General features: G+C 33.2%; 1 protein-coding gene across 13 annotated transcripts in view; it reads right to left on the minus strand.

Annotated features, from left to right (window-relative positions):
• Dgkb (diacylglycerol kinase beta) overlaps positions 1–23,075 on the minus strand; it is a 645,864-nt gene that overhangs the window by 372,311 nt on the left and 250,478 nt on the right. For 9 of the 13 annotated variants that reach the window (XM_063238955.1, XM_063238970.1, XM_063238979.1 and 6 more), the window contains 4 exons: positions 17,793–17,828; positions 9,150–9,269; positions 4,545–4,618; positions 22–96 (listed from right to left, as the gene is read on the minus strand). In XM_063238955.1, the coding sequence (XP_063095025.1) occupies positions 22–96; positions 4,545–4,618; positions 9,150–9,269; positions 17,793–17,828 (305 nt within the window). The remainder of the gene's footprint in view (positions 1–21; positions 97–4,544; positions 4,619–9,149; positions 9,270–17,792; positions 17,829–23,075) is intronic. The other 4 variants (XM_063238976.1, XM_063238966.1, XM_063238993.1 and 1 more) reach the window with 2 other exon arrangements.

The raw sequence follows: 23,075 nt of genomic DNA on the forward strand, positions 1-23,075 counted from the left end.
TAACAGTACCCTTGGACTTACCCTGGCATTGGTCCACTTCCAGCAAGACTATAAACCTGACGAGGATTTAGTAGATACTGGAATTTTCTGTAAATTCTATATAAATGCAAATAAGAAAAAAATTAGTAATAGCATATAATAAAAGTAACATGCATTAGAATTACAAATGTTACTCTCGTATCTTTCCCATATATTTAAGCCTTAGTGAATTCCTCCTGTTGTTACTATGCCCTTTCACGAATCTGTCTTTCTGCTTCCTTCACAGAGCAAACATCAGCTTACATAACAACCATTACAAAACAGCAAGCAGCTTATCCAAAACTTCTGTTTTCATTGATATTTTCTGTTTTTTTCTCAAAATTTTCAATTTTCTTTTTTCTTACTTTAAATAGAAAAAAAAAATCAAGAAGCAAATGACTGATCAGAAAGACAAAAAACCAAATTGACAACAACAACAACAAAATATTCATATAGGATTTCAAAACATGATGAGAGGAATTTAACACTTCCATTTCTGGTTTAGCAAGTCCATATAGTATTGCAGTATACCTTTTTATGTTACTGACCCCACAGACACACACAGAGGTGTTTTAGGTACTTTATCACTAGTATGGAGGGGTGTTTGCCCAAAGGTTGTTTCTGAATGAATGAATGTGAACGCATTCACACCTATTGTTTGATGTGAGAAACTTCATGAGTATAGGACTTAGGGAGCTTTTGCAACTTATGTAACGTTTCATAGTCAAACCAGCCAGAATATTGGGCAGGAAAACACTGTTTAGAATACCACTGTGAAAGTTGCCTCTTATACACACGGAGACATTTAAGTTTACATTCATAATATGAGAGGTAGACCTCCTTAAAATCATATTTACATGTTATTCGACATTGACTGTTTCCTATCACTATATATAAAGGAGAAGACACATATGACTTGCATTAAAAGGTATTAAGACTTGTTACCTTCTGCTCAGCAAGTTTCATTTCTTTATGACTAAACTATCTCTGTCTCCTTTTTTTTAATTTAAAGAAAATACATACTGACTATATTGAAGACTTTGAAATCTTTTGAAAGTGTTTTGAATTTTTCTTTTAAAAGTTCATTTGTGTTTAATGTACAAATACAGATGTAATTCTTATCTAAATTTTGTGATTATTGTCTAATTCTTTGGAGGAATTTACCTTTTTGTTTTTAAGGTAGCCGTGATATATTTTTGCTTTTATTATCTGTATTTTTGGGTCTTGTCCAAAACTATCTTTGCCCATGGCATTATCAATATGCCAATATCTCTTCTCTCTCTCTCTGCTTTTTCTTATTCTTCAATACATATTCTGGTACTCAGCATTTTTGTGGTGCAAAATAACTTTATGATGGTCTTTTATAGTTCTGTAAAGACCGTCATTTATGTTTTGACAGAAATTGCACTGAATCTGTAGATCATTTGAGTAGCACGGGCATTTTAAGAGTACTGGTTTTTCCAATCTGTGAGCACAGTATATAGCCCCATTCTCTTTCTGTCTCTCTGTCTCTCTCTCTCTCTGTCTCTCTCTCTCTCTCTGTCTCTCACTCTTGCTCTCACTCTCTCTCTGTGACTTTTCAATTTCATTTACCATATATATACTATAACTACTATATATATATATATATATATATATATATATAGAGAGAGAGAGAGAGAGAGAGAGAGAGAGAATATTTTAGAGATATTTACCACTTTGGTTTCATTTATTCCAAGGTATTTAATTGTGGAACTCATTGTAAATGGGGTTGCTATCTTGATTTCCATTTTAGAGGATTGTTAAATGCTGTCTCAGTTTCTATTTCAGATAATTCACTATTGGAATGTATCACCAATACTGATGTTTTGTATGTTGACATTTTGCCTGCAACTTTTCTGAATTAATTTACTAATTCCAAAAGGTCTTTGGTGAAGTGTTTGGTGTTTTATATCTGTCTAAGATCACATCATTTCTAAGCAGTGACAATTTGACTTCCCTGGTCCAACCAGGGTGCCTTTATAATTACTCTCTCTTGCCTGATTACTCTGGTGAATACAGTAATGAAACTAGAAACCCTTGTCTTTTTCCAGATCTTAACAAGAAAGTTTTCTATTTTGCCCCATATAGTATGGTATGGGCTTTTATAAAAGGTTTCTATTATGATGAACTATGTTCCTTCCTTAACTAATTCATTCTGGATTTTATCATAAAGGCAAGTTAAATTTTATCAACTTCCTTTTCTGCACAAACATATACTTAAGTGATCATATTAACAAAAGATAATATATCAAAGTAAAAATCTTTTGCATGACAAAAGAAACAATCAACTTCTTAAGTAGATAATCTATAGAATGGAGGAAAATATCTGCAAACTGCATTTCTTACAAAGCATTGATATCTGGCATATGCAATAGAATAAAAAAACCTCAGCAGTGAAAAAATAAAAATAAATAAAAGTATAGGTCCAAATAGAAATTTCTTCAAAAAAATCATATAAATAGTCAACAGATGCAGTATATGTATAAAACCAAAACTCCCAATTCACTATTTCTCAAGGAACTGCAAGTTAAAACAATTGGATTTCCTTTCACTCCAGTGACAATGATTATTACTAAAAAAATTTTTAAAAAAATAAAATAAAATAACAAGTGTTGGCTAGAAGTGAGGAAAGAAAAGTTTTAGAATTGTTAATAAGAATGTAAAGTAGTAGAGCTATTATGCAAAACGGCATAAAAATGTCTTCAAAATTTAAATCATGAAAGTACTATAAGACCCAACAATTCCCCTGGGGGCGTTATGAAGGACATGGGTGGAGATTAGGATGTGGCTCAAGAATAGAGGGCTTGCTTAACATGCTTAAGGCTCCAGGTTTGATTTCCAGCTGCACAGAAAAACAGGAAGTAAAATCTATAGATAGAAAACAGGTCTGCACTTCACTGCTGCACTATTTACAGCAACCAAGATTTAGAAACCAACAAAGTGTCCATCAGTTGATAAATGGGTAAAATAAATGTGTTACAGACACACAATGGAATGCTGTTCAGTCATAAATAATAGAAGATTGTCATTTGTGACAACATCAATAGGACTGGAAATCATTAGGTTAAACGGAAAAAGTCAGGCTCAGAAAGATGTGGAATCTAAAAAGGTTGAGCTCATAGAAGTCAAGAGTAGATGGTGATTATAAAAACTAGTGTGGGGTGGAGAGAGGAAAAGTGGGGGTTATTACCAATTTCTTAGTTACAGTAATTGAGAAGCAAGATGTTCTGGTGTGCTATTGTGTGGCAGGATGACTCTAGCTAATGATGTAAATTTTTAAAATCTAGAAGAAAGGATTTTAAAAGCTTTCAACACAAAAAAAATGGTGTGTGTTTCAGAAAATAGGTGTTTGACTAAATTAAAAATTACATAATAAATGCAAGTATCACAATATAACAAAGACCCCATTAATATATGCCACTCAGGGCTTCTTTTTATTAGCTAAACAGTAATTTCAGTTAATGTAAGAAAATGTCTATGACATATACAGCAAATAGACTACAAGGGGTCAGGAGAAAATAATTTCAGCATATTACAAAATCACTATTTTATGTCTACAAGAGTGAGATAACGTTTTAATAAAGGAACATGAAATTTTTAATTCTTAAGGTAGTATTTATTTAAAACAATTAATATCATGTTTAGAAGAACACATGCAACTATATGTTGTTGAAAAAAGGAACAGGCTATTTTTATGGGAAAACTAATATTATGTTAACTGAAAAATGAAGACTTTTTGTTTCTCTGAAATAAACTCAGAAGTTTAATGACAGGAAAGACATTTACTTCCAAAACTCCCTTGTTAGTAGATATATCTGTTCTTTTTTATTTGGTGAACTACAATGTTTTTTTGTTATAGCATTTGTGATAGGGCATCCTGACCATCTTTAGCAGGTACAGCTGCATTTTTGTTTATGGCTGTCCCTTGTAGTAGACATAACACTTATTTCAAAAGTAGTGCTTTCCATATTTGTGTCAATTAGGAATTAATCATTAACTCATTACAAAAAGAAACTTTTATCAGCTGGAAGAGTGAGATACCTGATGACAGCTCAATCTCTTTATTTCAATTCTACCCTGCTTCTCTAGAAAATGTTCCGCATGGCAATGTTTTGTCTATGAGCTGGATACAAATCCTGTTCCTCAGTTCCAGGCCGAGATTTACCCAAAGTCTCACTGTTGACCTTTTAGGTAATAAGTTTTTATTCCATAGTGCTTATGAAGCCTTACAGTCCACCAAGTTCTTTCTAAAGGAATGAGGCTGACAGGTGGGATGGAAAGAATGTAAATAATGAGCCGTAATATTAAAATACTTCTCAAAAGCTATTACGAAGCATTTTCAACCATGAAAGAAGAAATCACTATCAGAATACACAGGTGCTAGCATCATATATTTGACGTTAAATTAAGTAAAGGGTGAGGAATAACTTTAAACACTACTACATGACAATTTTAGTTTGTATTATTACACTTGTGATGCAGATGTGGCATTTTTTAAAACATACCTTTCTCCTTGCTTCCCACCACTTTTGGGGTTCACAAAAACTAACAGTGGATGAGTACCAGGAACAGGAGTGATCTAGAAAAAATGTTAGACAAATGGACAAAGTATTAGGCATACTTTGCATCAGGAGGATCTTTAATGTTTTCCACATCATAAAACAGCAATTCACAAATTCAAAGATGTGATTTTCTTTCCTATGAAGTGTACCCACAGGAGCACTCCTGTGGGCTGAGAGCTGGGCGTGGCTCAGGTTACAATCATTGCATTCCATAAATGAAGTGGTGTGAAATATCCTTAATTTTTCTATTCTCACCTAACCAGTTCTCACTTCCATGTATCATTATGTCCATCTCTGGTTTACTGTTCTTTGGTCAAGAGCACAAGGATTTTCCTCGCCTGCTTTGCCTTTAAGTTGGCTGGGAGAGTGATTAGCTGGAAGAACTTTGGTAGAGTTTTTCTCCTGAACCAAGTGTGCTCAGCCTGTTAACGTAGATCAGGTACAAACTGTAATTAAGTCATTGTGCTGCTGGCCTTGAATGTGTACCCCTCTCTTGTTAAAAGCAAAAAATGAAAAAAAAAAAAAAAAAAAAAAAAACAAGAAAATACTATATTCAAAAACCAGTTTTCAGTTTCTTTATTTTTCTTCCTTGTGCAAAATTAGAACTCCTAAATTTATCATAGGCAAAAAATAATGATAACATATGTACATTTCAGTGGATTTGGAGCTTAATTTACATTGTTACCTCTTGTCTTAAAATAGAAGTGAGAATCTTAAGATTTTTTTAAGCAAAGTATTAAATCTGAACCCAAATACTCACTAGGACGATTTTTCCTTTCCTCCTTAAACTTATCATTGTATATAAATTCACTTCGAGTTCAATATTTGCAATTATCTTGAAAACATGTTTTGAAATAACTTTCAGAGATATTTATTAACTAGAATATTTAAAGGTACCATTATAAGAAAGATGTAAAGCTCAGTAACAATTGTGACATAATTGCATGTTATGATGAACAAATAAATATCTCACTAGAATAGTCTAGAGAGTATCTCAAAATAAAATACAAAATCATTTAAAAAAATTAGGGTATTTAGATCAGCAACACTTCAAATGAATTAGAAAAGTAGAAAAGAATTAATGCATTTAAAAGAATGATTATTCTTAACATTCTTTTAATAACTGTTTCTTCACATGTCCCCTTACCAAACACCAGGCTTACAAAATGTGACATCATAAAATATAATGTGGCCTTTGTAGTTGACAGCAATTCCATAGTCTTACTTGCATGGGCCCAACCAAGTTGACAATGTCCCTGAGTCCTTGATTTCTTACCAAATCCGTGTCCCAGCATTAGCATATTCCTTTATATTCTTGAAATCTTTCTCCATCTCTGCTGCTCCTTCCTCACAAGCCTCCATCAGATAAGTCGTGCATCACCATGATACGGTAGGTGTGTCCTGTATGTTTAGTTTTCTAACAATCTGACCTATCCCGAGGTAGCCTTGGGAGCTATCATTCTGACCATGTTGCTCCTCTGTTTAACCTTCTACTAGTGAGGCCTCATCTCATTCATACCAAAGTTTCCTAGATTTGGAATATCCAGCCTGTTATTTCCCTAAAATACTCTCTGTCTTATTTATTCTGCTCTGACCACAATGATCCAGTTGCTCCTAGATCTTGCTGGACACACACCACCTTAGAGTTTACAGCTGCTCATTTCCCATAAACACACCTGGTCAGGTGCACTAAGTGTGTCTCCTGCTATCATTTTCTTGCATACCTCACTTTGCTTTAGGAGCACAGAACTCTCAGAATTGAGATTACTTTCTTCTTTTAGAATTTGTATCCCCTATCATACGCATTGGGAGACAGGGACCAGGTTGAATCTTAACAATCAAAAATAAGATATTAAGAAATAAGTAAATGATAGGGAAAAGCAATTTCATTGAAAGAGACACATGTTCGTTTTAGGGATTAGGTATAAAAGTTCCATTCTTTTCTTGAGTGTAGAGCAATATCATCTAGAATATTCAGGTCTCCAGTGACATTGTAATTTGGAAACTTCATAGTATTAGGGTACAAGGTAATGACAATATAGAAGAATTCAAAACACTGTTCTGGTTTTCCTTATTTGTTCACAGCAGGGATGGTCACCTGTACTTTTACACTCTTGCATGTTAAAAATTATATTTTAGGTGACATTTGGTCATATGTCTCAAGTGTAAACCCACGGCGTGAGTGATGACAGAGACAGAGTGGCTCAGCACCGCTATCTGAAGTCCCCTGGGATTTGGATTAATTAATGAGACTCATCCTAAGGTTATACATGATCTATTACTTCCTCTAATTAGAAATGATAATCCTGATCATTATACTGGTTAGCTGGAAGAAGTAAGATGAATGTGTTTAACTATGATTGATAGTCTTCTTTAGGCAGCATAGATATCTTCTGTCATTGAGTTTTGTGCAAACTGGACTGCAACTCAATGCTATTCCACATTTTTAAAACTCAAAAGAAAATTAATTTTCCAATAGTTTTGTTTTCCTGGATGAGGAAAACAACCATTTTGTCACTTTAAAATTGATAGCCACAACCCAAACTTTTTTTCTATTTTACCTGACATATAAATTCAGGAATTTGTTATCTCTAAAACTATGTAAATATCTATGTGTAGATATGAAACAGACTTTTTCACACATAACATAACCAATTTTTATCAAATAGTAATTATAAATGAAAATTATAGTCATCTGCTTTCTCTGGTTTTCTTGGAGCAGATATCTGCATTTTTCTTACCAAAAAATTCAGTTGACCCAATAAATGTTTCAAGAAGTATGAAAGTTATGCTTACAAAGATTCATATATACACAGAACATTAATTGTGCATGGTTTTTAATGTGGTATGTCTGATTCATGCTTTCAAACAGTTGCTAAATATCCCTGAGCTTGGTTTTGAAAATAAGCAAATAGATATATGATTATTTAAATATTAAGACACTGATTAAACAACTTTCAAAAAAAATGGTTCTCATTTCAAAGCCTGGAATGATATAAAAATGCATAGAAGATCAAGGAGGTCCTAATTTAAGGTATAAACAGACAGATAGCCAGAGAGAGTGTTTTGCGGTAAAACAAATCTGAGCCAGACTGCCCTCACTCAATTTGGGGCTTTACCACTGACAGCCAGTGTGGACTCGGAGGAACTACTGTTCTTTCAAACACAAGTACGAGAATTTTAAAACAGGAGAGTAATGGTGACATTGATCTCATTTGAGATAATGATACAAATTAATATGTGTAAAAATATAGCGATTGAACTGTACAAAATAGTAACAAATAATACATGTTTTCTTTCCAGAATGAAAATAATATGTGCCTAGCCACATGTAAAATGGATTTCATGAAACTAGATTTCACATTTGGATTTCCTTTCATTAATGTCATTACAAGAACTCACAGTAACTAACAAATTTAAACTAATCAGTATAGTAATTGACACATTACATTTAAATGCTAAAGTTTTTAAATAAAAATTCCATAAATGGCGTAATAATCTGGCATTACTACTAAAATTTTGATGGATTTCATTTTTCGAGACTTCAATGAGTTTGCTAAATGATTTTCAAAGGTTACATCTTGATTTAGTCTTTAATAAATGAGGTACACTCAGTGTTAGAGTTCTTATCTGAGAGGCACAAGGCCCTGGGTTTGATCCATGGCACAACATACACACACAATAAATAAATACATACACACATACATACATACATAAAGTATGTACTCTCAAATATGATAATTTTATAACTTGGAATTATGTTTTACATTTGAATTTAATAATCTGGTGATGTAAATAACTTTACAGTTTCACAGATTAGGCAACTTTTTCAATTGTGTGCTTTTTGGAGTTGGAAATATAGGCAAACAAAGACAAATTACATTCATTCTATGAAATGCTTAAAAATGTAAATAAAAAAGTTGTTTTGATGTCAGAGATGATAAGAATAATTTATAAGTCTTAAGAATGCTTAAAAAGCTTTAAAAGTACTTCAGTCTGGTTAGACTACACATATATATTGGATTTGTATATTTTTAACTTTTAAACATCGTGATAAATTAGACTAAATTCCTTATTTTAATGATTTATTTAGTAAGAAAAATATTTGCACCATAGATTTCATTTCCTTCTTTTTTGAGACACAATTTCACAATGAAAATATCTCTTCATAATTATATCTTCCTAATGTGTGTGTCTGTGAGTCTATAAACTACATGGAGAGAAAGAGAACATGCATAAATAATTAAGCCATATTACAATGGCCATGTGTGTTTAGTAGTGATCTGCAAAAACTTTCAGACTGAGCAAAGACATTTTGCCAACTTCAGTTTAAGTGGAGATAACGTATAAATGATGATTCTAAGCAGAATGTCACTCTGTCAGTCAACTGTAATCCTGACATCTTGATAAATAACAATCTCCCCAAAGCAGTGTGCTGAGTTAATAAAGGCACTATACAAACGTTTTGATGCCTGAACACCTGCCCTTCTCAGAACCATTAAGTCACAACCACAAAAGCCACAAAAATGTGGGTCCCCAGAGCAACACCTGCAGGCCTTGTCCATCCACGGTCACCGAGTTGGCTCTCTGCATGGAGTTCCTGCTGGTCACTTTGTTCGCCTGCTGCTGTGAGGCACCCTTCTCCTTCTTCACCGTTGTCTGTCTTTCCTGTAATAAAAATAACCTTTTAGAAAACATTTACTAAAATTGAAACCTTACCAGTGAGACAAAAAAATGGTTAACTAAAAGGGCAATACTAAGAATTTCCTTGCTCCGAACCCTCCAACTTCCTAATTTGGAATTCCTAAAGAACCGTTGCTTTCGATGGCTCAATGCAAATGATAGTTAAATATCACAATATTAACTAAATGATGTGAGTGAAAGCCAAATTGTAATTATCCCTATGTGCCCAATACTCATTCTTTATCCAAGTTATTAAGGATCACAAAAATCGGTTATTTTTGTAAACAATAGGGCAGATACATGAAATAGAATTATTACTTAAAAAATGTGGTACTAAAAACAAGGCTTGGAAATACTTGCAATATTGAAAATAAAATCTAATTTTCTGTTGGGTTTTGAAGCAATTAGAGATGAAATTTAGAAAAAAAAAACATCTGGCTGCAGCTTATTTTGTTTCTCAGGTGTGTGTGTGTGTGTGTGTGTGTGTATTTTAGAAATTGTCTGCTTCTGTTTTCTATTTTTCCTCTTTTCACTTCTTCAATCCAACCCAGTCAACTCTTACCACCCACTTTTATTCAGATCTCTGTATATCCTTTCTTTGCCATTTTAATACCTGGCCTCTGTCTTTCAGCATTCAGCAGTATCTCACCAAACTGATCTTACTTTTTTGAAAACTTGGCCCCTGTGCATGGAAGACAGGCCTTTCATTTTTCACTTCAGTGCTTCCTCGTTGTCTCTTTCGTACCCTGCTTCCCCAGCTTTGCAATCTGCAAAGTGTATCTTCTTCCTTAGACAAAACTCTCATCCACCCTTGCTTTCTCCAACTTCACTGGCCCAATCATCAGTTTCAATTTTTTGAAGTCGTCTGTCATGGCTCAAATCTACAGTGTCTCCAAAGCTCTCATGCAACAGAGGTGGTGGATTTGGAAGGTGGCTGGAATGCGGGGCATGGTTCTCATCAGTGGATTCACCCCCTGGGGAGCTCAGCCCCAGAGAGTGCAGTTAGAAGTATGGTCTGATTGGAGGTGGGTCTTAGGTGTGACCTGGAAAGGTGCATCCCACCCTAAGCTCCGCCCTTCTCTCTGTCTGTTTCCTTCCCACTGTGATCTGAGCAGATTTCCTCCAGGATCCTTCTGCCATGCCCTTCCTGTGAAGGAACCATCCATCTATGGACTGAATCCTCCGAAAACACAGAGCCAACTAAACCTCTCTTCAAGTTGTGTGACTAAGGAAAGTGAGGAAGACACTTCTATAAATACATAATTCTTCTTCACATCTCACCTCTGAAGCTCAACTTATGAAGGCAGCAGTTTTCTATCTTTCCACATGGGTGTCTCAAACTCCTATCCATGCTAGGATCACTATTCACCACCTCCATCACTGTGTAACTTCACTGAATGTTACATTTTCCCCGTAGATTATTATAACCTCACCATCTGGATCAGTCTCTTTCTTTGTCTGACTATGGCCAATTTGCAGCAGAATAGCAACACTCATCCCTCTCTGCTCCATTCCAGCCACACTGGCTTCTTCCCTATGTCTTGATCACAATTTTGCTTTCAGCTCAGATCTTTTGAGATCATTCTGCACTCTGCTAGTGAATTTGTCCCTGTATATTTGTTGACATCAGGTCTTTAGGGAAATTCAGAAAGCTTTCTCTATTTGTTAGCCTCTTAAAAAAATCTTGCAACATGAAGTGTTATTTAGTCTCATTAATGCCAGTGTTTCCCATTTTAATGGAAGTTCCATAAAGGAAAGGACTTTCCTAAATAAATGGATGAAAAAATTCAGTATTAATAAAGAAAAGAATACAATTTATCATTCAAGAGCCTATTTGTTAAAAAATGCTTTAATGCTTTGTGTTTAGGACTCTTGTACTATGGCTAAGTTTCATGTGAAATTGGTCCTGATTATCAGGGTCTACTCACAAGTACATCAGAGCTTTGTGCCACATATTTCCTGTCACTTATTCAGATGTATTTTTAGTCTTATTGTGGCTAGAATGTCATTTCAAATTTCCATAATGTAAGAAGATATTTAACTAGCTTTAAAATATAAAATTTTCAGATGTATTAGGGCTAGTTGCATAAGAAACCTTTGACCAAAATAAGTGTTAATTAGTGTAGAAAATTTCCTTAGTTATCCATGATATAAGAAATGCTGGAGGCCAGGGATTTAGCTCAGGGGCTTAAGCACCTGCCAGCAAGTTGAGGTTGTGAGTTCAATCCCTGGTACCAAAAAGAAAAAAAAAAATACACTGGACACCTTATGTATATGGTTAAAAATAGGTGGTATGATATTAGTCCTGATGCTCAAAATCCTTAGAATATAATATAAGCATAATTTCTGGCAAAAATATTGATCCTTTAAAGAAAGTAAGGTGTAAAAGCGAATTATATGAGATTTGAATTCCACAAACCTGGGATGAATCACATTTATTTTACCCAAATATGATGTAACCTAGAGACTTTACTCTTTTTTTTTTTTTTTTTTGTCTTTTTCAGTTTTATCAGTAGAAGGGATCGAACTCACAACTGCCTGCTTGCAAGGCAGGCGCTTATGCCGCTGAGCTAAATCCCTAGCCCTGAGACTTTACTCTTAATGCAAAATGGAGATAATATCATTTGTTTCTGAAATCTGTCTAAGTCTAGCACAAGTTTAAAAAAATCAAATTCCTTAATATTGTGCCAGCATTAGAGCATGTGATTGCTAAATGAAAACTATTATGAAAAATGTAAAATTAATTGCTTTTCTTGGGTGTTCACTTATGTTGCCATTATGCAAACTATTTATTTACTTCCTAATGTATACATATGAGAAATTTCACTGACTACATCAGGTGTATATGTTCAAAGAAGCAAAGCTCAGTGTTGTGGTTGAAAATGAACAGTAGTTATTGAGTCAAAAAACACAATTATGTTAGTTAGTATAGAAATAATTTATTCTCCCACTTGTCAATAAATTATGGGATCAATATATAGTTAATAGTCCTCAATGGGAAAGGTACACTTTATTACAGTTATTCTGGCATATCATCTATTAATTATTATCTAGCATTTTATAATTAAACTGCTTAGGTAAGATATCTTAAAATGTAATTTAGTTAATCACATTGGGCCTGGGTAATTTTAACTATTTATGTAAGAAATACTGAAAACTTAAGACATATTGTTATAAGTGTATATTTAGAAAGAGCAACTCAGGCTCTTTCAGCCTTATCTTATTCTTGACCACCCACAGAGTTAGTTTCCAAGCCAAAAGAATTTCCAACTACCAAGGGAGCAGATGACAGCAGGTTTCTTGGCCTTTCATGACTATAACCCTTTGGACCAAAGCAGGAGAAGACTAAAGCAAAGCCTTAGATTACACAATTGTAAAAAGAACATAAAACTTTAGACCCTAAAATGAATTTTAAATTGCTGAGATTTGTTTTTGAAATGTTAGAATATTCATGGAACGTTAACGTTTTAACCTTTCTTATATCATGGATAACTAAGGAAATTGTCTACACTAATTAACACTTATTTTGGTCAAAGGTTTCTATGTTCAGGACATAGAGGAAGCCACAATCAGCACAGCTGAAGAGACGCACAGAAAAGGACCAAGAAGTGCTGCAGAAAGCCGAAGAATGGTGGGTAAGAGTGTGTGAAGTGAGAGGGGGGACTGTAAGGGTTAATGGCACTATGCCCTTAACTATAACATTTTCGAAGAGAATTAAGCATTCACTGCATTTCATCGTTCTTTGTGTGAGTAAAGGAGGTTAGTTTCAATTTTTTAAAACCTCAACATGTAAATCTTTATGTATATTTCATCAGTCTAACTAATTCTAAAATGGTCAACATTCATTTAAGCAAATGTAGATGTCAAGGTAACCAACGGATGTCTTTGTTTTGGAGAAAAATGCTAATAGGCAGAGTTTCTGGAAATAATCGGGGCTGAAAATTTAAAAATTGGAAAGATTCGTAATAATTTAATTTTTCCAGAGTTTTCTTATTACCTTTTTCACTTGTCTCATGTTTATTTCCAATTCAAATAGAAACGTATCTGAGATGTTTACTAAATTTTATTTAAGCAATATAAACTGACAGGAGGATAGATACGTGTATTGTTCCATCTCCATTAAGAAAAATCTTTACTGCTTTTCTTTTCGTATCAGGAATGAGGAAGAGAAATGAATTATACCTGTGGAAACCCTGCTGTCCCCAAGAATTTCGCTAGCCTGTTTGGTTGGTTAATTTACCCTGCTTGGCAAAGCTCTATTATGATATATAAAAGAGTTAATTCTCAGTGTTAAAGTTATTAAAAAGTTTCAAAAAAATACTCTCCAATCTTCTTTTACATCACCATTCAGAATAAAATTACTCTGTGAATAACAGGGGCAATAGTCACCATTTAACCCTCAGTTTCTTTTCTAAATTTTAAGTTCTAAACCACCAAATAAATTACATTATTATAATTAAAGGAAATTTCCTTCTGCCAGATAAATTATCCTAGATATAAAGAGTTGAGAAATTGTTGCTTTAATCAATAGAAATTATTCAAACACTGAAAGAAACTACTGCAACTAAAAGAATCATGAAAGAATATAGAACATATAACCACAAAATATAAAATACGCTTATTGATATTTGAGCATTTTCAAATATCAAACATTTGTGTTTGTTATGCAGACATTTTAAATATGGAATGCAATGTTTTGTGATCCTTAGATTCTACAAGTAGCACAACAGATCCTAACTGGGGAATATATTGTATTAGAATTCCAAAAGCATAATCATCGTAATAAACAGCGAAGAAAAGCAAAAGAGCCCATTCATAGAAAACAGAAAGATGAAATAAAATAAAAAAAGACCTTCCTTTAAACATGTGCTTTAAAGAAAGTCTTTTTCTACACCATGCTGATTCTCAGAGGTAGAGTTTTGTACACTGCTGAAAAATGCTTCTCCGAACAGTTGTTTACCACAATAGTTAAGCCTGCTACTATCGATCACTGGCAAACTATAAGCAGCAAGTGATGATTACCACGACCATGGGATTTTCTCCTTTTTTGTCCAGTCTCAGCATGAGGGACAGACAGCAGCAAAGCACTTGGGTTGAGACAAAGCTACAAAAGCAAGTCATTGCTGCCAGTGGCATCTGTCATCCAAATCCTGGAACTTGTTCTCTCTGCCACCACACAACTGGCCAGGTGCAACATAGGCCTTGGGGCCACTTGACCATGTCCTCAAGAAACTCCAGGAAAGCACAGACTCTTAACCAAAGTGTCACATGCATGGTCACAGTGTTTAGCGTCTCTCTTAAACATGCATTACAGCTCACAAAGTGAAGAACTCCAAATAAATGTATAGCCATTGCAAAGCTATACATTTACTTAGCATGCACTTCATTTCAGATTTGAACATTTTACTGTCCAAAGGAAACACATTCATTTCAAAAATAACAAAGGCTCTAAAACTAGGAAGATACAGCAAATTGTTAACTTGTTAAGTAGCCTTTATTTGAAAAATATATTTTAAGTATATATCACATTAATATAGTAAGGGATATAGTAGAGGGACTTAATTTCTATTTTTAAAAAAATTAAATAAGTACTTAGTAAAATAAAAACAAAATAACTTTGGGCAGAGGCAAAATGTGGGCTTAGAATTCAAATTACAAAATAAATGATGTCTTCCTAATTTGTAAGTTTGAGCAAGTTATTTATTATCATTAAATCACTATGTGTTTCAGCTAAAGCATGAGAAGATTCGTATAAGAATTAATTAGGGAAATGTGGATAACAGTTTTGGCATGAAATAGGCACTTAGCCAAGTGAGAGTATTTTTAAAATTATAAATATTTATTGCATTTTGTTAATAGGTTCATCACTTAGTACTGGATTGTAGTACTAAATGACAGATGCTGTTAGAAGGTGCATCATGTGTGTTATTTGTCCACTACACAAACATCATTTAGAGTAAACCTCGTATTGATATTGATTCTTTCTGTGAAGATGAAAAGCAGCATAGTAAATGCAAGAAGCCTTGCCCTAAAGATCCTGACACTGCTACTCATGTGCTAACTTGAACATATATTATGTGATGTCATCCACACTTCCTGATTCTCAAACATCACACGTGATGAGCATATTTTCTCCTAGGATAAGTTTATTTTGAGCCAAGCCTAAATTTCTGTTAAAGATAACCTGGATGGAGACAATGAAATTTAGGAATGAATCTATGTCAAAATAATTTAATTTTGGCTGTGTCCCAGTGTATGGTAGCATAATTCCAGAATAATAAAAGTCATATTTGTGCATTATGTACATATAATCTGTCATATAAACAATTATTTAGAGGCAGACTGTAGCCAGCTTCAACTCTTCTCACACATAGCATTGTAAAGTGCACTGTCTGTTAGGGAAAGAACAGAAATTTAAAATGTAACATAAAGCTTTCCTGTGTGAGATCCTCACTCTCATCCCTATGCGTTGGCTAAGTGTTTAACCAGAATGATTGCTGGATAGTCCCTGATCTGTTTTTGCCAGTTTCATTGTTATTGTAACTGTGTAATTTAATTATTACACCATTTAGTTATAAGAAATCATAAATATGTAATAAATGCACAGTGAAAGATTAATTGCTACAAAAAATAATCTATGTGCTTTGGAAAAACACAGTACTTTTTTTAAGCCTATGTTCACACGTGTGTGTTGTGTATAAAAAGCAGTCAAGTTTAGGTATAATCCCGTGATTTCAAAATTAACAAAAAATAGGGTTTTTATTACGCTCCACTGTTTCATAATTTTTATACTCAAATTGAATCTCAGATGTCCTGGAGATGTTATTATACTTTAAAAGTTGAGGCTAAGTGACAAGAGTAGAAAGGTGGGACCACACCGAACTAGAGAAGGTGTCTCACAGAAGCCCCTTGCACCTACGTTACATGTGAAGGCAAAGATACACACTTACATTCTTAAAGCTAATGTTTAATCTCTTTGTGTATCTCTCTCTGTTTTCTGATATATATTTTTCACCACATTATATGTAAGCCAAGAGCAATTGTACCTGATGATGGCAGTTAATTTTCCTAGCCAGAGTGTGTATATGTGCAAATATACACACTCCGTCATGTGTATATCCACATCTAAGCTTAAGAAAATTTTGAACAATATATGCAAAAAGTTTGAGAAATGATGGAAAAGTTACATTAATATTAATCAATATATCTTGCCAGAAAATAAGAACTGTAGAGACACTTTGTAAAACTGTATATTAGTAAAACATGCTTTAAAGCATCATAAATACATAAACAAATTCTGATGTTTCTTCAATCTTGATTAAATTATACAGTTAAGTATGGTAGACATTTGGAGAGCATCAAAATGTAACAAAAATTAATTTGGAAAATCAATGCCTGTATACACATGATTAGTTGGTAACAGGAGCAAAAATAGCTAAGAAGTTGATATGAAAAACATCTCACAGTTAAATAATTAATCAAATGATAAATTTTTCTATATTTCTACCACAAACGTAATTTTAAAAATTTATTTTATAATCATTATAGTATTCACTCATTTAAAGTCACAAGATAAGTCTATCATATTTTTTTAAAATAGAAAAATTTAACAAGCAGATCTCCAAGTACATTTTCAAGTATGTGTATCAAGCATGCATGTATCAAGTGACAATTTAATTTTAATTTACTCAAGTAATGTGTACTGGTTTGAAAACTAGTCCCTAATGAAGCGGGGAGAGCATCTTACTTTTGGGCAATTATGTTATTTGTTAGTGAAATTCATATATGAGTTGTACATATAGGCACATTTTTGTAAAAAGTTAGGTTCAATTTTAAGGCAAAGATTAGCATTTGGGCATTTCTTACAGAGATAATAACAACTGAATAAAAATATTGTCACAGAGCACTGTGGAGGCTTTGCTCCATCAAAGCAGAGGTAAAGTGATTATTTTACTAAAAATAGTGTGTGGTGATGCTTACATTTATTTTCAAAATAGGAGAAATTTGTTCTGTGACTATATTTTATTCCAGTGATTTTCCATGCAATATGATGTGAAATATGATGTACTCTTTTCAAAGAAACAGACACTTCACAGTGAGCAAGATTTTCTCCACATACTATTATTAATGTCCACATTTTTGAGGCTCTAACGAATTGAATTGTTTTGAATTTTCCTGCAATATATTAATATTGTAACATAAAAATAGAAATGATGCTATTTTATCCACTGATCAAAATTCTTTACAAAGTAAACTTTTCCCTGAATAATTTTATTTACATAATGCCTTTTATACTTTTTGCAATAAATTCAGGTTTCAAAATTTTAGTTTTATCACATTACTGAAAATCTAAAGAAATTAATTGATAAGTATCAGAATATAGAAAAAATATAAAAATTAATATTAGTATGTCAGTCATCCAGCACAACACATTTTTAATAACGATACAAGTGTTTAATAAACTATAATTGAAAGTGTGAAATTTTTTAGTTTGATTTGCTTACGCACCTCAGGAACCGAAACTCCTGAAGTGGGCAGATTCTGCTGAAAAAGAGAAGTTCATATTAAATCTGAAAAAATAAATGTCAAACTGAAAACAAAATATCAAAGAAATTTGTTATATTACTATACTTTTCTGAAATAAATAAAATACATTTCCTTGCTCTAACATTCTCTATGGGATAAATAAATGAACATTATTTCACTCAGTAAGTAATACTCAAATGCAGAGTAGGGTTGATTGTGAAATTATTTATCCAAAGTACAATTTTTCTATTTAAAAGTTTACCAATAAACTTTCCCGGCTAATGCAGAGCTCTCTGCAATCTTAGTGCGTTACATTTACACTTCGGCAGAATTCAATTTTCAAGTTCCATTCGTCCTTTGTGGACAGGTCCCACTATATTTTAAATCTTTCTTTTATTCTTTCCACTGTTCCATTTTACAGTCTAACTCCCATTCCTTCCTAAAATGGTCACTGTCTTTTGGAAATAATCATAGTTCATAGTGCATAGTGTTTATTTTATTTTATAATACTCTGGAAATGAGAAAAATAGTGCATTAGTATTAGTAAAAATGAAATATAACTAGATAAGTAGTAACATTTTAACTTGAGAGTGATTTTAGAAGTGGTGAAATATACTAACCATGATCATCGTGACAGTATATCTTTAATTATCTACCATCATCTTCTTTCTGAGTCCTCTTTCTGAGTCACATGGGAACTGTGTGTGCATGTGTGTGTGTGTGTGTGTGTGTGTGTGTGTGTGTGTGCGTGCATGTGCACTTGCACGTGTGCAGAAGAAAAGAGAGAAAAGAATGCTAAGTCCCGAAAGCCTGCATTCAGTGGAAATTAGAACATAAAGCACAAATTTTCAAGAATATTTGATAAATTTGGCTGGGGATTTAGCTCAGCAGCATAAGCGCCTGCCTGGCAAGCGCGAGGTCGTGAGTTCAATCCCCAGTACCGGAAAAAAAAAAAAAAAAAAGTTTAAAAGAATATTTGATAAATCATACACATGAATCTTGAATAAAATTTTCCCATGATGAAGATGAGCAAAAAGTCGAATGAAAATTGAGAAACTCCTTAGATATTTGTGTGTCTCTGAATAAAAGAGGTGCACCAATATATATTTGCCTCCACAAATGCAAGCTGGCTGAAGAAGGATCCTGGCAGGTGTTAGATCTGGAGACGAGTACAAAGTGTCTCAGAACTCAGATATTTTAATCCCCATTATAACTTACCCATTATAACTTCAGGAAGGCAGCAGGAACCAAAAGAATAAATAAAAGAATACCATATCTGGGGTAGTTACAATCTTAAGCACCTTTGCATTTGCACAGAACAGTGACAGACTTAAAGAATCCAGTGCATTTAAAAGTAACACAGAAGAAGATGTCTCTGGCAGCCCTAGAGATAATTAAGGTGTTCAGGAATACAACTGTTTAAAGTGTATCTGTAATGTAATATAACTATACTTAAAATTCAGATTTATAATCCAAGGAAGTGATTATCACATTGACAGGAGAATCAGATAGAATTAATAGTTCATTTGGAAATCATTTTGAAGATGCATTGACAATAGGTTTGTGAAGATTTCATTGAAAACGTTCTGATTCTAGCAATATACTTGACTTCGCAGTCCAAGTCAGTTCACAGAACAGTTGAGACAGTAGGTAGTTCTATCAGGGCTCATCCAAAGCCATTTGTCAAAATTACTTTCTATTCCAGCTCTAAATTGAAGCACAAAGTCTAAATAAATACTGCCTGACATCAATGCAAGCCTTCCATCTCTCTCATCCTCCACAAATGTGTTTCCCTCCAATCTGGAGTAAGTACCTTCTCTTAGACGTTCTTATTCAGAAAACTCTAAGACTCTCAAGCAATCAAAAGAAAATTCCTTTCAAATGGCCTCCAGGGCGCAAGTGGTAGATGCTTTCTGCTTGGAAGAGTCTGTGCACCTTCTTAGTGTGTCTTAGTGAGCAGTTCATAGGAAATTCCAGTGTGAGATTATGGTTTTCTAAGTGGTGCAGCATAGCACCCAATACAATGCAAGCATCTCAGAAATTTCTAGCCTCCTTCACTTCTCCCAAAAATGTAAATAAAAGTTATGAAAGAAATTTTAGAAGCAATTTTGGACATTTAAATACAGACAGGATAATGATTGACATTATTGAAATAATGACAGTTTTCTTAAGGTGTTAGCATAATAATATTACTGAGTAGGAAATTGTCCTTAGTCTTAGAAGATGCTCATTGAAGCAGTTAGCACTATAGTATTATACTCTATGTACTTTACTTTCAAAAGGTTTAACTGAATAAAAAATATAACCAGTATGATGACATAGTTAAGTGCCTAGGTTGCTTAAGATACTAACAGAAAGAGATAATTGTTTTAAAAAAAGAAACAAAAGATTCTTTAAAAATAATTTCAGATGTGCCTAAAGCCAAGCAGACAAGTATTGTATGCTTTGCAATGTGTTCCTTCCTTGCTCTAAATGATGAAAAATCATAGGTAAGTAGGTACATTCAAAGAAAGCTCAATGCAGAATCCTACAGGGATCTAGACAATAATAATAATAGGTAAAACAGGTTTGAGGTCACAAGGGCAAAGACTATATGTAAACCTCCCAATTTAAAACAACAAAGCGATACTGTGGGATGCAAAAGAAAGCTTACTGGCATTTTAACCCCAGGACATACAGTATAGATAATGCATGGATATCCATGATTGGAGGCTTCTTTCTGTGAGCATAGGAATACAGATCAGCAACTACTAGCCATTTAGAGCAAGCCAGGCGATGAGATGGAGAAGGTTAAGAGAGTGGCGATTGCTCCCTGCTCCTGTAAGAGTGGGAAGGCAGTTGACTAAGGATGAGAAATAGGAGCAACCAGGTTTTGTCTGGGGCTAGAAGTTACAAATCAGTGAGGGAACCACCAGTCCTGAGAATTTCACCAGCATCCCTCGGCCTTCTGAGGGCAACACTAACAGTTCACGGAGGATGAGGTGATCAAACCAGTCTACACACGAGCTCGCAGTGTTTAGGCAAAGAGTACATATTAAGTAAATGTGCCCTCGGTAGTTCATTATTGAGTTACAATAAGAAAATCATGGGACCTAGATTTTTTTAAAAATGCAATAACATGTTAGAAAATAAACTCAGGTATTGTATTCTTTCCGTTGGTCTTTTGAAACTATTTTTCATCATCAATATAAGCAGGGTAAGCAGTGTAAATGTTTTAGTTTTCTGGAAATTATCATGAGCATATAATTCTAAATGTAATATATTTTAATCAGAATTAACACAGGAACTTTATATTTTTATTTAATAAAAAGGGAGGTGTGACTACAGAGGAATGTGATTGATTTTATTTAATCAGTATCTTTTAATATTAAATGGAATACACAGTACAGATAATGAGTTTAAAAGATGCATTTGCCTTCAAGGCACTTATTAAGTTCAATCTAATATCAAATAATTTTTAAAAATTCTATTATTCTTAAGTATTAGAATACTTCTTGTCCTCATATTTTCTCGTGTGTAATCATTTTAAATTGACAATTTAATTCAAATTGTCAGAGGAAATAGAAAAATCTTTGGTGGTGATTATTGAAGCTTTTACTTACTTAAAATGTAATAGAAACAGTATTCACATTAAAAGGGTCATCAATTATTTTAAAACCAAAGGAAAATTAACAAAATCAGGACTTCCAAAGGGTATTTGTATTTTTAAAAAGCAGTTTTCACATTCTTGGTTTCATGTAATCTATCCACTAAACCAAGATACCCTAATCTTTAAATTGAGAAAAAACAAACCAAAAAGACTTGCTGACTAGCATCTCTAAATGAAGACAGTGACAGAATATTGCTCCTCAGATCTGTGCCGTTAATAGCAACAGGAGGCATAACACGATATTTTTCCTGAAATTTAGTTTTGTTAACCAACTTTGGAGTTTTCAGTGACTTAGAAACAAATGTATTTCAAAATGTTGATGAATCTTGCAAATATATACCTGTATGTATCAAAAAATAGTTGGCTTATATGTCAATATAGATTAATTGACACTCTAATTTGGTGTGGTAGTAAACTCATAGTAGCTAGGTAAACCTTTTTTAAGTAGTTAATTTTCCTTTATATACAATTAAGTATGTATAGCATCCAAATAAACAAGAGAGAAAGAGAGAAAACCAGAGCAAAAATAATCTTCTTTGTGAAGTGGATCGCTGTCTCAGTTAGAGGTGGAACTATTTTTGCATTATATATGATAATAAAATATATAGGGTAACTCTAGGATATAGAAAAACAATAAATTTTTGAATTCTATGAATTTCATTTTTATAATTTAGATTCATAATTTGTTGAAACTATAGTGTTTTGTGAGTAATTAAGTGTCTATTTGCATATGCTCCAATATAATACATGTTTTAAAAGACAGGCAGAAAAATGATTTTAGGCTACTGTTGTCTTTATTAAAATCTTTAAAGGTTATTTCAATACAGTGTACAGACCTCAATCAAAAGATTCATGAATTATTTTTCTTTTCTTTTCTGATGAAACATTAATATATCTAAGTTAAACACAAATGTAAAATCAAAACCTTTTAGGTTCATGTATATTATAATCTTATCCTGGGTATGCTGCTAACCACTTCTCACTTATGTCAAATTTAAAATTTTGTATTAACAGAAGTTTAGTGATAGAAGTGTTGCCACCTGGGCATATTTCACTACTTTTAAATTATAATTGCTTACCAAATGTTCTATTTCTGTGTTCAAACATATGATCATTTATGCATACAGCAGAGTTTTCTTTAGAGGGCGTGGAGGACAGGGAGTATTGAGTCCTTCCTGCCCCACTACAAAAACGTGTGTCTGTGTGTGTACTTGTGTGTGGGAGAGTGTTTGTACATTCTTGTCCATAACAGAAATACAACCAAGATACGGTGTACATAGTGTAAAGATGTTTTGAAACTTCAAGCACTACAAATATTTTCAATGAAAATATTAATGATGTATCTCCAGGGAGATACATTATTATCTCCGTTATCTCTATAGAGATATTTTATTAATATCATTTCAAGCATATATTAAAATCATTTCAAACATACATTTCTTTTGCTTTAGTTTTTATTAAGATCTATTTATATCTATTGATTTCATTAAGCAAGAGAGGTTGAATCCAATACATATTACATTTTGATTTTTTTTTTTTTTGTCTTTTTGAGACACATCTCACTATGCTGATCATGCTAAACTTGAGCTCACTTTGTAGCCCAGGTTGGTCTCGAA

This window comes from Cavia porcellus, unplaced genomic scaffold (assembly GCF_034190915.1).
Source record: "Cavia porcellus strain 051 isolate PalLab524CR breed Dunkin Hartley unplaced genomic scaffold, mCavPor4.1 scaffold_2, whole genome shotgun sequence".
Lineage (NCBI taxonomy): Eukaryota > Metazoa > Chordata > Mammalia > Rodentia > Caviidae > Cavia > Cavia porcellus.